The 17067-nt window shown below is 37.3% G+C and overlaps 1 protein-coding gene across 4 annotated transcripts in view; it reads right to left on the reverse strand.

Annotated features, from left to right (window-relative positions):
* Positions 1-522: 522 nt before the first annotated feature.
* Positions 523-17067, reverse strand: part of Usp47 (ubiquitin specific peptidase 47) — a 100100-nt gene continuing 83555 nt past the window's right edge. For all 4 annotated transcript variants that reach the window (XM_013148076.3, XM_003465756.5, XM_013148075.3 and 1 more), the window contains 9 exons: positions 15379-16156; positions 10900-11075; positions 10471-10551; positions 9039-9154; positions 8600-8718; positions 6027-6157; positions 4674-4721; positions 4448-4578; positions 523-3668 (listed from right to left, as the gene is read on the reverse strand). In XM_013148076.3, coding sequence (XP_013003530.1) covers positions 3494-3668; positions 4448-4578; positions 4674-4721; positions 6027-6157; positions 8600-8718; positions 9039-9154; positions 10471-10551; positions 10900-11075; positions 15379-16156 — 1755 coding nt within the window. In that variant the 3' untranslated portion in view covers positions 523-3493. The remainder of the gene's footprint in view (positions 3669-4447; positions 4579-4673; positions 4722-6026; positions 6158-8599; positions 8719-9038; positions 9155-10470; positions 10552-10899; positions 11076-15378; positions 16157-17067) is intronic.

Here is a 17067-nt window from a genome sequence, read left to right on the forward strand (position 1 = left end):
GTCTGCATCTTTAAAGCTAGGCTACAGGGTCCACCAGTAATTTGGACCTGGTGAATTCTTGGGTTCTAAACCAATCGAGATCAACTCTTACGGAGCCGAGGGTGGAAAGAGGAGGAACATTCTTCACGTTTTTTGGCTTCCTAGTTTGGCCCCTACTGATGCATTTCTGAGTGGTCACGGATGCTTCAGTGCATTCTGGAGTCTGTCCGCGCTTTGAGAAGCTGTCTTGCTTCTCAGCTTCTGAGCTGTGAAAATTAACACCAGTGTGACCCAATAATCACAGCCTCCTTCTTCCCCTTGTGGACTATATTAAAGCGACATCTCAGATTTCAAGTACACTAAATCTCAGGGACTATGAGCCTCCTTGGGACCATGAACTGATTTGGGTGTCCAATAAAGACCATTTAGTAGGCCTCTAGAAAGTCATAATTTTGCATTTGATTTTAGGATTCATAGCCTTCATATAAAGCTTCTGTCAGTGACCAAAATACTGGTATGTTTTTCAAAGATTACACAGAACTGTTTGGATGAACAATTTTATTTAGCAAACAAAAAACTTGCTGATTCAAAATTATCTCCTTTTCCATGTACCACACTTTAGACTACAATCTGCAAATTGCAAGCTCAAAAGAGGTGGTCAGAGCCTTGATGCTCAACAAAGGGACAAAATCCAGAGGGAGAACAACATCTGATTGGAAAGGAAATACTAGCAGATGAACGAGAACAAAAGATTTTATTGTATGCCATACATTCACAGTCACTTCCAGATTCAGTAACAGCGCCACAGGGCAGTGACGGTGCTGCTCTCCCATTCATGGCCTGAGGTGGACCATGACACCACTCCTGTCGGCGTGGCTGGCAACCAGTGCCCCCCCCCCCACCTCGACTGGGGCATAGGTGCTATCTTCTCAGAACTGTGACTTCCATTATAAGAGATCAACACCCTTCTTTGAGAAGTGGCCTCATCACTGGTGAGTTTTTGTAGGGACCAGGCGAACTGGGTGTGACCCCAAACCGTAGTTCTGTTCTCTAGGGCCAGAACACACTCAGCACCTGCCTCGGCACTGCAGTCTCAGTTTTTACAGGGTTTGCGTGGCTGACATGAACACCTCTGCCCATGGAGCAGCTCCCCGAAGCCTCTGCATGACCTGTGGGGAGCGGGGGAGCTGCGTGATCACCAGGAGCCACTGCCCCTGAGCTTGACAACCACTCAGGGGACACAGATGCTCCCTTAATTCTCGGTGTCCTGGGGAGGTAGCCCCAGGGAAGCTACTCTTCCCACCCCCACAAAGTCACTGTGAAGAACCTGCTACCTCCTTGAAGTGTAACATTGTGTTTTCATTTATTCTACCAGGCACTGAAAAGCAAGAAGTTTTAAACTTTTTGCTTATATAATGAAATATATTTTCTCTACTAGGTATTTGCAGTATGCCTGCAATTCAGAAGCAACAGTAAAACACAAAACAACAAAACCAGAGCAAAAGGCACAGACCAAGGGGCAAAAGGATTTTACCAGACTCTTAAAGAATACCAAATGAAACCACCCCAGAGCCCATTTTGCTTACAAATCTGCCTCCTTTGCTTTCCAGGAAGCACAGCCCTATGAAGCCCCATTTTCCCAGTCAGCAGGCCTGTGTCAGAACTGATTTTTTGTCTCCTTACATCAGAAAATCCAAGTGACCCTACAGACACTTCATCACAAATGCTTTACATTTTCTTCAGAGAACATCCTAAGCCCACTAACGCAAACTCAGAAAAGTACTTCAAATTTACCTGAACACACTAAAGTTTACATGGAATAAAAATTAGCAAGAAAAATATCATAGAAAACATTTTTCCCCTTGTGGATTAAAGAGATTTTTAAACACATTATGGAATTCTCAGTGATTATATTCAAATTGTAGAGCCAACATTTGCTAATACTATTTTCTAATTATATCTTTCTTGAAAGGAAAAAACGGTAAAAATATGATCTCAAAACATTGGCAGGATCCCCCAAAGTTCGATATTAACATGTTCACTTCTCTCATGAGAACTTTGCTATAAATATAGCTTTAGAAATGAAATACTTATCCAATACATGTTATAAAGTGTTATATTTAACATGACAAATCTATTCTTAACTCAGATTCTCCATTCACAAAAGTTTAATGACTAAAATAACACAACAGAATGAACAAATGTTTTATTGGCATGTTCATTGTTGTAAACAGCATCTGGCATGATAGTTTTACCAAAACCTTTTTATTGATTTTTATAAATTAGATGGCATTTCAAAATTGTGTAGAATTGTGTTTATTATATAATTTAACAAAGCAAAACTTGCTGATTCGAATAGACTGCACTGAAATCATGTTGACTGTACCAGTCTGTACCATGACCTGACCTCACTAGCAAGTTTCTTCAATATGATGGTAAGTGCTTCCCCAAAGTTAAACTACACGTACGTACAAACTGACTCTAAAATTAAAATGGGACTTATAACATTCTAGAAGATTCCAACTTGAAGTAAATCCTCAAAAATAAATGTACATAGAGAAAAAAAAAGTAAGCCACCGAACAGAAAAACCTCATTAACAAGGGCAAATACAATCTATGTGACCCAGCACTGAGGAACCTCACTGAGAATACAGTTACAAAGTCTGCTAAACTTCTCAATGTACCCAAATGTACAACAGATATGAGAAAAAAAGTAACCATGGGAATAGCTGAACTGTAACTATGATAACTCAATAGGATGATTTTATTTACATGCTAAATGAACTAGTGAAACATATTCTCTACATCCATAACTTAAGTACAATCAGTTATAATTACAAAACTGCAGCAAGCTGAGCTGCCACGTGTTGGAAGTGGTCTACGGGAAATGTCTGATGTTTCAAGATTATGCTCTTAATTCCTTGCATAAACTCAAACGAAATAAAAACACAACTTTACAATACAATTCATTTCTGGGTTACAGCTGGTTCTAAGAATTTCTTTCTTTAACTCCTATTTTTGCTGCTTTCCAAGAGCCAATATACGCTGCATTTACTTCTGAATTGTCAATGAGGTAATGTGTGTATCAGTGAAATAAACAGAAAATTCATTCATTCATGGCCTTTGCACAGCTTTTATTATTAAGCTATGAGCATCCTGTTTGAGGCTAGTCTTACTAGCAGCTATGTGCACATTTGTCTGCAGTAAAGGAAGCTTACTCATTCCCCTTCCCCTTTTCTAGTAGCAGGTTTTGCTCTTTGTTTTTATTTATTTATTTATTTACTTTTGCACATCCCTTTTTCACTTACAGTACATTTGACTATAGTGCACAACATGATTCCAAGTCACAACAGTGGCCCATTGGGCACTGTGCTTCTGATTGGTGGAGGGCAGTCCAATCAGTGCTGGTGTCACTGGTTACCCCAACCATGTCCGGCCATAATGGCACTACACAGTAGTAGTGAACCATCTATTAAAACCAAAATACCCCGGGGAAAATGCTACGTTAGCAGAGTCAGTCTTGCACCAGATCTTTATTTGGTGCTCCATCCAGATATATTTTTAGTGCTTTCTCTTTACGAGGTGAGTATGTTACACGATGTCCAGTCTTTTGGAGTCGACTGCTTTCTTTTTTCATCAGTTCGTTTCTTTGCTCATCTGTCAACTCCATTACTTCTTCTGTTTTATCCCTTTATTTAAAATATGAATTATATATTAGACAAGGTAGCCAATGGTTGCTAATTATAATTCAGTACTATGATGACCCTTAGCAAGGTAATAAAATCTGACTGCCACTGCTGACATTATATATAATCTAAGATGCCAGGGTATCTACATTGCTAATGTATTAGCCTATTAGCACACAGCTTACTTCTAAAAGGGCAAAGAGTAATTTCCGTGTTATTATTAAAAGTAATAATAGCTATTACTACTGAACATTTGTCATATGCACTATGCCAATAGCTCTAAACCTCATAAAATCCTGCAAGGAAGCTACCATTGTCAGCATTTTGTAGACGAGTGGAACTAGGTAAGGAAGCCAGATTTGAAGCCAGGCTCCAAAAACTATTACTGTTCCTCTGCATCTGCACTGTGCACTAGGGCAGTCACTGGACACGGGGCTACTGCACACTCACCTGTGTCTGGGCCACACCGAGATCTGCTGACATTGTCACACATAGTATTTCTAATACTTAGTATAATAAAGAAAACTGTCCTGTGATTTTTTTATATTGATGATGTGTTTTAATGATAATATTCTGGCTGTACTGGATTAAAAGTATTTTCTGAAAATCTTATTTCTTTTTACTATTTTTAAAGGGGATACTAGAAAGCTTTAAATAATAACATGTGGCTCTTATTGTGTTTTTACTAGTTAGAGCTGTCCCATATCAAATCAATGGTAAAGTTACTTACATACACCAAAAATGTTTTATCATTCGAAGCAACAAAAATATTAGAATGTTACCTATAAAATATGACTGCACCATCATCACAGATATAAAGAGGCCAAACATTCAGGGTAGAAACTTTAGGATTCCAGTCCAAATCCTGGTGAATATCAAGCACAGAAATATCACAGGGAAAAGTTCCTCTACCCTAAGAAGAAAAGAATGAAGGAAAGTACCATGCCATTAGCCACGCTTATTGTGTATGAATACACAAATGCAAATGCAAACATTTTAGGGCTTTACCTTGGCAAATTCAATATCTTCTAAAGGAATCCCACTGATTTCACTAAGCTGTAAAAGAAAAATGTCTTATATAAATTGAAAATAAAGAGTAAATTTGCCTAGGAAAGTCATTTTCGTTTTATGCTACAAGCAGAAACAGCTTTGTTTTTGTTTTTGTTTTATTTTGTTTTTTTCCCCCAAAAAAATATTCGTAAAAAAGAAAAACCCAAAAGTAAAATTCTCTCCGCTGGCCACCATGCAAATACCAAGCTTCCCACACGTCAAATTAATATACTCCTAGAGCTTTCCTTATATAGAAACACATTCCCCTATTTCTAAAATACGGGAATTCTATAGGGTATCTCTACATAGTAATTTTATATAGTTTACATAGAAAAACAGGATAAACATAACTTCATAGATCACTTTTCCTAGATATGAGATGCTGACAATGCCAAACTGAGCCCTGAAAAGCACCCTGTGAATTCAAACACTCATCAAACTTGTGTGAGTCTGCGTGTTTCTCCCAAACCTTGACACTGTGGGCATTTTTCATCTTGTAAATCTTCACCAATAGGTAAGATAAAAATATTACATTAGTTTGTATTTCTTTTATGAATTGTCTTCATCTATTCATATTATTTGCCTTTTCACAAAATTAAGACTGTTCACTTTTTTCTTTTTAAGGTAATAACTCCTTATAAATGACATAAATCATGTTTTACATAATGTATAGGTTTTTAAAACATACTGCTTTTCCCATTTTGGCTGTGCAGATGATTTAAGTTTTCACGTAGTATATCTTGTTTTTTTGGATCCTGATGCTATTCTTATAAATATTTTTCTCCATGATTATGAACTTATTTTCAAAATGTAATATTTTAAAATATTTTCACCCAGTACATTTATCATTCTAATTTCTTATATAAGTTTAACATGCTTGTAATTTATTTTTGTGTCTGGAATGAAGTATGGAAATAGATCGTTCTATAAATGCCTATTGCACTAGTACCATAAATGGAATATTTCACCTTTTCCCTAAGGTTCTTAAAGTTCCCATCTTAATAAGCATAACAGACCTTCACCCGATTCTCTACTTAATTCTAATTCATTTGTTTTTCTAAGAAATACAGCAATTTACTAACTTCTAGCTAATTCTAACTATTCAGACCAAGTAACACAAAGGTCCTCGTCTAGTAACAAGGAGACAAAGTAATTCCTACGGCATCAGAGCCCTAAATGATGACCAGGGCCTGGCAGAAGGTGTGCAGACTGAGAAAGGCTGCCAGCAGCAGCAGCGCTCGGTGTCACTTACAGGATCTAACACAATACAAGAATAACAGAAGTAGTTCATTTTATTTAAAGTCTACTCACCTTCTCTCGCAACTCATCAACACTACTACTCTCCAACACCACCTCCTGGAAGGGATCCAACTTCATCTCCGAGGGCCTCCACCGTCGCGATAAAACCGCAAGCTGTGACATGGACTTCATCTTCTCCACCCCTAATAATGTGCAAGATAACACCCATCATTCTATTTTCTCCAAAGCTTCATAATTCCTTAGTTCCTGGCTAACTACAAAGATTTTCTTCAAGTACATTCTTTAAAACTGGGCACAAAAGAAACCAATTATCCCAAGAATTTCAAGAATGAAACACGGTGTCTGACCAAAAAACAAAACAAAACAAAACAAACATACTTTTTCAGGAAAAGAAAAAAAGTATATTTTTTCAACGTATAGTGGTACCCTCATATAGGAGACCCTAGAGGATGCAGAGGATGTCATGTATCACAGACCACTACATCGCCGGCCCCTAGAGAAGAAAGTTAAAATGCACCGAAGTCTCAATGACTGTACTAGTGAGTGTCTGAAAGCCCCTAGTTACCACTTTGAGTATCTCTTGTAATTATAGAGGTACAAAGGTAACTTGCATTGATCTTATAATGTCTTAATAAATTTACTATTAACATATTTATTCAAGTTTTTCTTTCCTGAACTGCATATACTTCTTACTCTTTGCAGACTCTGTATTTAGTTCCCTTCAGTCTCAGCAGACAACTGTTCTTTTGCAAGCCAACTTCAGCCACTCCCTCTCACCCTTTCTGGACACTGCTTGACCATCTGGGCCCTTCAATCTCTGCTTCTCTTGTGGCTACTACCCCAACTTAAAATCATAACCATGTCATCTTTATCTTCTTTTTTCACTCAAGCTATCATTTTTTTTCTCTTTGCATTTACTCTCAAATTTAGTGAGTCTTCAAAATTCAGCCAAACTATCACCTATCGTCCACTGCCATTTTCCACTGACTGGTCCCTTAGTACCTGTCGTCTCAGAATGACAGGTATGCAATTCTGTTTCTCCCATGAACTATGTGTGTACAGTAGGCAGTCTCTGGTGCGTATTCATTTTTGTAGCACCAAGAGTTAGCAGTGTCTGGCAAATACAGCGGAACAGATGTTTTTGTATTTAATTACATGACTAATTTCTTAATGACTTTGATGCTAAAGCAGACACTGAAATGATACTGATGCTCGTACCTACCCACCAATAGCAGTACCATTTTCTGGTTAACCCATCTTTTCTTGTACATCGTATTTAATTCCTCCCTTCTACATCCTTCAGGATTTGCTCCTACCCTATTCAGACACAGTGTTTATTTTCCAAGGCCCCAGACACTCAGAGAAGAGAATCATGATCTGGAGCACGAACCACAGCAGATGGTGTCCCAGTAGTTCTTTGCCTCAATTAACTAGTCAACTCATCAGAATTTTAATTATTTAAATTTAAACCAAATTAGACCTGAAAAGCCTGTATGAGGTGAGGTGTTAGCATTAACGAACTCTCTAGAAACTGTCATAAAATCCAAATTAAATCTTCCTGAGCAATAGGAATCACAAAAGAACGTAGAACCGTTTATTTTGATGTGATTTCCTAAACGCCAACTTTCCTCCCATTACCTCTTCTAAAAACACAATGTTCCAGCACCGAAAGTAAAACCAAAAGGTATGACAAATACAAGTGCTGTTGCAGAGCACCGCCATGAGTTATCTGTTTTCCCACTAAAAGACATGAAGTTCAAATCTCTAAGTAACTCATAACATGACCCTATTTGAAAATAGATTCTTTGCAGTGGTAATCACGCTAAAACGACATCATCAGGGTATACCCTAACCCCCAAATGACTAGTTTTCTAAAAAGGGGAAACCTGGGTACAGGTAAGCCCACAAGAGAGAACTCTGTGCATATGAAGATAGAGATACATCCATAAACTAGGGAAAATCAAAGATGGCCATTAAACCTCCAGAAGCGAGGGGGAGAGGCACTGCTACTTCCTTGCGGTCCCTCCGCAGGAAATGCCCTTGATCTCAGCCTCCATAGCTGTGCACACTGCGTTTCTGTTGTTTAAGTTACACAATCTGTGGTGCTCTGTAATGGCAGCTGGGTAACGAAACAGCTGTCACTCTCAAAATCTTCAATGAATTATCAGTACCACAGTCTCAGTACAAAATAAAGGCCCTACTGAAAAATAAAAATAACAAACATAGCTTAAGAAAACAGCAGAATTTTCTGCACAATGTACTATGAAAGTCTTTCTAATAATTTCCCTGTAAGAAGGGATTCATCTCAAAATTAAGAAAAAAGGTATTTCAAAAACAATGGGACCCAGAGAAAGGGGAAAGCTAAAAGGTGAAAGACATCAGATATTCTGTAAAAATAACTTAGGCAGTTATATTAGGACCCAAGAAGAAAGTTAATCTCTCAGGAATTGGACAGGGTAGGAACTGCATCAGTCCACAATAATGTATATTTATGTTGAAAGGTATAAAAATATTATACTATATATTAGATTTCCACTAATTCATTATTTCACTATGTACCACAGGCTTCTTTAGTTCTAGAGCATTTCTAACTCATAGTTCCCCACAAAAAATATTGTGAATACCATCAAGAACTTCAAGGAAAACTTCCCAGTTGCTGGAAATATTAATATCTTCTTCATAAATATGATAATCCAAAAAGACAGTGCCAGGATTCTTCCATGTTTTTTTCCTTAGACGAAACCTACAAACATGATAACACTTGTAAAACTACTATAATTGAAATTTCTAATTTAAAACATTGACATTAATCTGATAAACTGTTCAAATATAGAGGTCAAATGGTTAATTTGTGGAAAATGTAAAAAAGTGCTCCCAGAAATTGAAATTTAGTATCCTGTACAAGAAATTCAAATAAAGTTCCAATACATTGTTTAATCTCATTAACCTGCAGTAGGAAAGCTCTGACTAGTACCGGGATTTTCCAGGACAGTTGCATCAGCCTTTACCAACTGACCACACCATACAATCATGCTGACGTGGCTGACGACACCGCGACTTTACCTGTCAACACTGAGCTCTAAGCCACACTGCTCCCTGAGCTGAGGAATTAGTTCCTCTTTTGATTGCCGCACAGTCATTCCTTTAGCAAACACAGCATCGAGCAGAAACTTGCATGGCTAGGAATATAAACATAAATAATCACAGCTTGAATTACACATTAAAGAAAGGATGATGAAGACATGTTATCTGCACTTTGCAGTTTAACAATGAAGCGCCCAACTTTTAGGAGGCTAACTTCCTTGTTTCAAATCTTAGCTCCTCATTAACTGACTAGCTCAGCTACCTTGGGCCAGCTTATTTATTGCCTGCCTCAATTTCTTATTTATAAACTAGGGATACTATTTTCCTCACTGACTCACTGTGAGCATTAAGACAATGCATGCATACTTTGCTTCTTGTAATAAAATGGTCACAATTTTCAAAGTAAAAGGAAACATTTCTATGGGTTAAAATGAGAGAAATACACACTAAATTTCTAAACAAATTAATTGTCTCAAGAAAGACACAGTCTCCAAAACCCCCAATCTCATAGAAAGCATTTAAGTCAAAATAACTGTAACAGGTCACAAATAAGAGATATAATAGGTGCTTGATATAGTATTTGTTAGATGAATAAAAGCATTTTATGAAAAGTTTAGGTTTTTAAACTTGTCTAGGTCCCCAGTAAGATATTATAAACATCCTGAAAATATGATCTTTGCCTTATTATCACCCACAAGTCTTGTACGTCAGAGCAAGTAAAATATTTTGATTTCCTAAAATAGGTTATTTATATCCTTAATCCACCACTTACAGGTTATATGACCTTAAATGAACTAGTAAACTCCTCTGTACCAGAGTTTATCTATATAAGGAGAACTGTAAATCCATTAGGGAATTAATAGAGTTAAATGAGTTAGTCTTTTCTTGCAGGCACTTAAAATACACAGTAACCACTGTATCAATAGGCGTTAAATGCTAACATGATTCTGGACACTATGCCGATCAGCAGCTATCCAGCCACAGTATTTTAGCATCATTTCCAGAAAGCAAGCACAAGCAAACATCCTTCTAAAAGCAGACAATTTTTGCCTTACTCCAGCATGGTAGCACCACTTTAGCAAAGGGGGATGACAAACAGCTTGTGCACCTAATTCACACTGCTGCTTGTTACTATAATTTTTTTTTTTTTTTTGGTATCAGGGATCGAACTCATGACAGCACATTTGCAAGGCAGGCACTTATGCTGCTGAGCTAAATCCTCCGCCTCTACTATAATTTTTTGAGATGCAGTCATTTTCACTAGTTTACATGTTATCTATGGACCTGAATTGGATAGCTATATCACTGCAAAACTTAAAAAGAAACCATCAGTTTAAAAACAAAAACTTCTGCATTTATGTTTTTAGTAAGACCAAAACATGAACTTACATTGCTTAAACCCAGCACTCACCTCTTGCTCATTGACCAAAAGCTGGTAGACTTTAACTCTGTATTCTCCTTTTTTAAGTGCTCTGCCCAGTCTAATTGTAATCTACAAATCAAAAACAATTCATTTTCAGATGTACTATTCTTAGCAGAAAAAGCCACCCATCCTTACCCCTTTGCTCAGATTTGTTTTCCAAACTTTCCTAGGCTGTAGGCTATGTGAAAACAAGTGTATCTTTTACCTCTGAATCCCCAGCACCTGGAACAGTAACTATACACAGTTAACATTTAACAACTGCGTATCAGATGAAAAACAGGGGACACCCAAAATAACTACTTAGGATGCAACTGAAACCACCCTTTTAGGATATCTACTTTACCCTACATGGTGGTACAAGATATTTCAATGTATCATTTAAAACAGACTAGCTAGTCAAAGATAATTGTAGTCAACCTTATTGTCATCTGAAAATGATGAAAGGGTCTCATTCAGTCGGACGCTCTCAAACTCTTGATTGCTGGCATACACTCGAAAGACCTTGAAGTGAGAGGACAAAACTCCAACAAAGGGCTCTAAGTGTTGTTTGAAAGCTGCCAGAGTAATTCTTTTATCAACATGCACCATCAACCCTAAGCACACACACAGGAAAAAAAAAAAAACAGGGACAAATGTAAAAGAAGCCTTTCTGAGTATACATAAAACAGACCATATCATTTTTATTATACTGTAAAAAGTACTCATTTTTGGTTAGGTCTTTAGCTAATATTCAAGACTGAATGGATAAAAACACAAGGACTAAGTATATATAGAATAAGTAAAACCTGACAGCTTTAAATGTTTTGAGATATGTAAGTGCTTATTTATGTTACTGAATTCAAAACCCAATCCTGTCCATTCTTTAGAAACACATACATTTCTAGTTCGACGTAGTAAATGCCCAGGCTCTGGCTGGTTTCCACTCCTGCCTTTCCCGCCACGGGACAAGTTCTAAGTTCCTGGGTCTGTTCCTTCAAAATGAAGATATAGACTAACTAGTACCAGCCTGACCCTCAGAGTGGTGCAGTAAGAATTCGATGAACTCAGGCATTTATCATGCTTTGAGCACAGTGCCAGAGACATATGTAGCAAGTACCCTAAAACTGTTAGTAATGCCATCTACTTCTGGGATTTCTATTAGAAAAAAATCAGGAATAGCACAGTAAGATGTGTATTTTATGATGTGGACTGTCAATGAGAACTGTATCTAAGTAGAACAAAAATTCCTACCGCCCAGTATGTAAAGTCAAGCTCTTCTGGCACTGTAACGAAATTATCTTTGATAAACACATGGTTTCTGATAACTATAATTTCAATCTTTTGCCCCTAATTTTGTAAGCCACTCATCAGACTGCTTCTATTTACTCTAGCTCTCAGACTCAAAAACTCTAACTTAGCTGTGTCTGCTTCTGTGCTCTGAAGTTTTTCTCAAAGTCCTACAAAGGCACAGGGTGCAGCTCTATAGCACTCCTGTGCCATGTCCTCAGATTTCCCAACTCTTGGGCTTTTTTTTTTTGAGATTGTTGAATATTTTTCTTGATTTTTCAAGTGAATTAATGTCACTATTTAAAATGCTCTAGTTATAGGGGTCAGGGATATAGCTCAGTGGCATGGTGCCAGCCTGGCAAGCACAAGGCTCTGAATTTGATTCCCAGTTCCATTTAAAAAAAAATCCTGTTATAAAATTCAGATTCAGGTTCAAGTTCAAAGAAAATACAAATTAGAAAAAAACATAAAGGGGTAACTGCCTTTGTTTACTGTATACCTTTTGAGTACATTTATTGTAATTGGCTTCAAATATCAGTTTCTAAGGTTTAGGGAATGCTTCTAAATGTTAATAATCTACCTCTGGGTAAACGAAATTCTAGTCACCCAACAGAGCAAGGTAATTAAAATTCCTGAATGAAGACAGAAAAACTATTTAACTAGAAATCACAAGCCCATGGCTAGATGTCCGAAATTTGATCAGTGGTCATAGGCAGGGCACTATCTCAGGGTCTGTCTTCCCATGGGATCCTAACACCAGGCTCACAGGCCGTGGTTACGATAGTACCGCAAGTTCTAAAACGTTACTTGAAACTAAGGTGTCACTGCCACTCTGATTTCTCTCCTAACCTCTAGTATTAGGCTTGTTAGTGACTTCTTAACTTTTCTAAATTCAAGTAAACTCCTTCACTGTAAAATGGAGATAACAGTATTTTATCTCATACTGTGTTTCCCGGTTAGTGCATGTAAAAAGCTTACCATAACCTTGGCAAAGGCTTAGTGTGTCACCCATCAGCCACCAAATTCTTCTTTTACCTACTATGTATATCTGGCCATTTTCTCACTGTGAAGAACCTGTGTGTCTCTTCACCTACGTTTTCTCAGGTACCCACTTTTGGATCGCTATGATTAATCAGTCTTACTTACAGGGACTCCCAAATCCTGGCTATCACTCCTCCTTGCCTATCTCCACGCCAGTTTCTAAACATGACAAGGCATTTAATGGGATTTTCTTTTCAAAGAAGACTTTCATATAGTTTCTGGAAACCTATATAAATGATGATAGCAAATGTTTTTTCCTTATCATCATGTTTACTATTTCAGTAAACATTAAAAAACCAGCTTGGAATAGATTTCCAAAAAAGTTAAAAGGACCAGAAATTTTTCTTTTAAAAACTTTATTAACTATCCGGATATGGAAATGAAACTTTTCAAACTATAATTGTAAGTATCCTCATTGAATTCCTCCTAAGGTTGAGACTCATCACCCAAATTTTCAGCATATCATTCTAAAACTAACCACTTAAGAAATTTCCAACCTCTTCCTATGAGGAGCTGGGTTTAATTTTTCCAGTGCCTTTGATGGGTCCATTGTAATGAGGGCACAGTGACTACTGGCTATTTCCTCTTACTATGATGTGAGGGAAGTAATAATGGTAGCAGCCGTGGCGTGGTGTCTCACAATCACAATAGCAGCCTGACCCCAGCAGTGTGACCTCAGGTAAGCCCCTTAACTTGTTTGAGCCAATTATCTCATCAGGAAAAACTAACATCCTCCATTTCACACAGCTGTTACAAGAACAGAATGAAATAATAAGTTAATGAGCCTATGAATAACAGTTTCACTGAAACTTATATATCATTTCTCTCTCCACTTTGGCCCACCAGCCCACATTGCACACTTGACTTTCTGTAAGATGTACATAATATATGTATGATGTCATGTGATTCCAGGGTTATTTCAACCTAGTTAGTTAAAACACCAATTTATGTACTTTTATTACTGATCCTATAATTTCTATTTCTTGCCCTTTTTGTGATACTAAAGATCAAACTCAGGGGTGAGCTATCACTAAGCTACACCTCCCAATCCCTCTGTATTTTTTATTTTAAGACAGGGTCTTCATCATTTGCCCACACAGAACTTAAACTTGCAATTCTCCCGCCTAGGCCGAGCTCGGTGCTAGAATTACAGGTGTGTGTCACTGAAGCCAGCTTTCTTTTAAAAATAATTTTGAGACTACATGCATCATAGCACTTTTTGTTTTTAATAGTGTTTGCTCATAGCCTCTTTCCCATTACATGAAACAGAAGGCTACATTTTAGGCATCTTTCCTTCTAATAGCCTTCTATTAGAAGCCTTAACACAGTCACAATGGGGCTGTAACTTGGGTGCCTTACTGCGGGGTCGCTTGAAGCACTGTGGTACATGGCTTTTTATTAATTTTATTAGTAAAAAAATGATAGAAGTGATTAGATCCATCTGTAGCAGCAGTGGTACAAGCCACTGGTTGGGACACTCATATAAACACCACCAAGCTGGCAGGACTGTGTTAAATTACAGTGTTGGTCCCACTATTTACTAGCTATATATGTACTTTGGGCAAGTCATCCATCCTCTATGAACGCCACTCCTTTTATTTGTCAAATAAAGATACCGATGTGTGCTTAACTTCAGAGAAGTTTTAAGTGAGAAATTATTAGTATTCTGAAAATTTTAAATGTAACAGATAATATTAGTATCTGTTTTGTTAAGCAGCAATGCAAATTAACTTTAACGAATCCCCTTCTACACTTGAAGAAAATGTTTGGGTCTTGAACCTTGCCAATTCTTTGGATAGTTTTAGTCTGATGTTAAGTTTTTCTCAAAAGTACTTTTAAAAAGTCTCATACGGGGGCTAGGAATTTAGACAAGAAGTGAGCACTTGCCCTTTCATGAAGCCCTGGGCTTCCTCTCCAGCACTGCAAAAATGAGAAATTCTTTTTTTAAAAAAGTCAAGTCTCATACAATGTTAAAATGCTGTTATGCTGTTATATTACCAAATGCCCACACTAAAAGATATATTCAGCTTGAGATTTATACAGTTAAAAGCTTCTAGTTTGTAGCTTGCCTAGAATTACTTTAAAGTAACAAAAACAAAAAAGTTTTTTTAAAGCCCTTTCCTTTCTCTGATTTTTCCAGTGAGTTATGAACTTTTTAGGGGTGTGGAAAATGAGCTGTTTGCATGGGGGAATGGAGAGAAAGGAGAGGATGCACAAATAAAAAAGACTCCTGGGCACTGAGTAATTTGAAAGCATATAGGCTTTTGGGGGAAGGGGGCGTGGTATATTATTAACTTTTTAAGCTATTTCCAACTTCTTTTACTTAGCACATTTATAATTCCTTCCTAAGTCTGAATAGTACTTTTTTCTTATTTCACCAAAGTTTCAACATAATTACCGTTTAGTGTATTGAGTAGGTCTAAGAATACCGTTCATTGGAATGGCATTAAAAATGAAAGAAAGGTCAATTATAGTCAATGAAAAGTAACAGTCTTTAGAACTAAGTACCTAACTCTTAGCTACAGTTTAAATTAAGCGTGAAGAAAATGGATGCTGTTGGAAGGAGCCGTTTCCTTCTGAAGTACATACATTTGTGCCCTTCCCCAGAGCCTTCATCGGCAGCATAGGGCTCTGCTCTGAAGTACACGTACTGCACTTCTCCCCTACTCTTGCCACTCTCATCATATTCACTATCAGTGCCCGAGTCTTCTTCTGCTGTGTCCCACGTCTCCTTTTTCCCTTCGTTTGCTTTAGTTCTTCTACTACTTGTGATGCTGTGAGACTCAAGTCCGTTAGCCAAAGGGATGTGAGCATTATCCGCATTGCACAAGGTGTCACTGCTGTGGCTGGAGCTAAGAATATCACTGTCCACTGAACTTGTACTCCTGTCATTATTCACATCCGAGTCTGATCGTTCTTCAGACTGAAAATTTTCTGGGTCAGAAGTCTGAATGTGCTGTTCAAGTTCTCTATTATCCACTGATGCTGAAGAGTCCCTCTCATTGAGAGGCGATTCAATGTTTTCAAAGTCACTTGTCTCTGTGCTTTTGCTGCTGTCCCCATTATCACCATCCTGCTGTTGCTGCAACGACAAGCTTTTGAGTTTTTCAGTGCTTTCTTCTAGAATAGCTTCCACAGACTTTAGGTTTCCCACAGGTCCTTTCTCTCTTTCACAATCATCTTCCACATTACCAGAATCACCTCCTGCTTTCTGGTATGCTGTCCTTTTGGAGTAAGATCCTGGGGATTGTTCAGGTAGCAAAACAAATAACCTGATTGTATTTGCATGTCGATCCAGGAGTTTCCATAAGTGAGAATCTGTAAAGGCCATCTGGTAATCCAAAGTCTCAGAGCTTTCAACAAACACCTAAACAGTAAGTCAAAGAATTACTATGCAGCAATAGTCACTAATATTCTTGTCAAAAAAACAACATCACACTAATACTGTATGAGACAGTGCACAGGAAGTTATAAAATTTGTGATAGTTTGCAAAGGATACTGCAATATTTTAGAGATTAAATATTTATTTAGCTTATATGTCTCTCTAAATAGCCACAAAACTATACTTATGAGTAAATGGGTAGACACGGCCACACAGACACACATACACCTTGGTTATGGGACTGCCTAATTTCAGAAAGTCTTGTATTACACATGCTGCTTTTTAGGAAATCAAAGTTTAGGATAAATACAGAGAGGAACATATAGAAAGATGTCTTGCAACACAAAAGATAAATCTAGATCATGGAGAAAATTAACGGGCAGATGATCTGAATCTGCAAATAACAGCAAGAAAGCAAACTAACACAATTTATGCATGAGAATTTCTAGCTTAAAGTAGACATGAGAAGTATATTACAGGTTTTGTTTGAATCCTGATCAAATAAATCAAACTGGAAAAGTTTTATAAGATAAATTTGAACAATGTTGTAAAAATGGTTATCAGAACATTTTTAGGTACATGATGTAACTATAGTTAAATTTTTAGAGTTCTCATCCTCATGAGATTTATGTTCACATTATTTGTACATAGGTGAAATACAATGCAGAGGAATTTTTACATAACCCGAGGGGAAGTAGGTGATCAAATACAGATGAAACGTGAGTTGATAATTACAGGAGAGAGGTGAATAGAAGGTCACTGCACCACTATCTACTTTGTACAGTTTGAGATTTTCTATAAAGTATTAGAAGAAATTGAGTGAATAAAAATTACATAGGATTAATAAAACAACACTAAAAAGGTTAAATGAGACAAAAGACTAAGCTGACTAAAA

Source organism: Cavia porcellus, unplaced genomic scaffold (genome assembly GCF_034190915.1).
Source record: "Cavia porcellus strain 051 isolate PalLab524CR breed Dunkin Hartley unplaced genomic scaffold, mCavPor4.1 scaffold_6, whole genome shotgun sequence".
NCBI lineage: Eukaryota > Metazoa > Chordata > Mammalia > Rodentia > Caviidae > Cavia > Cavia porcellus.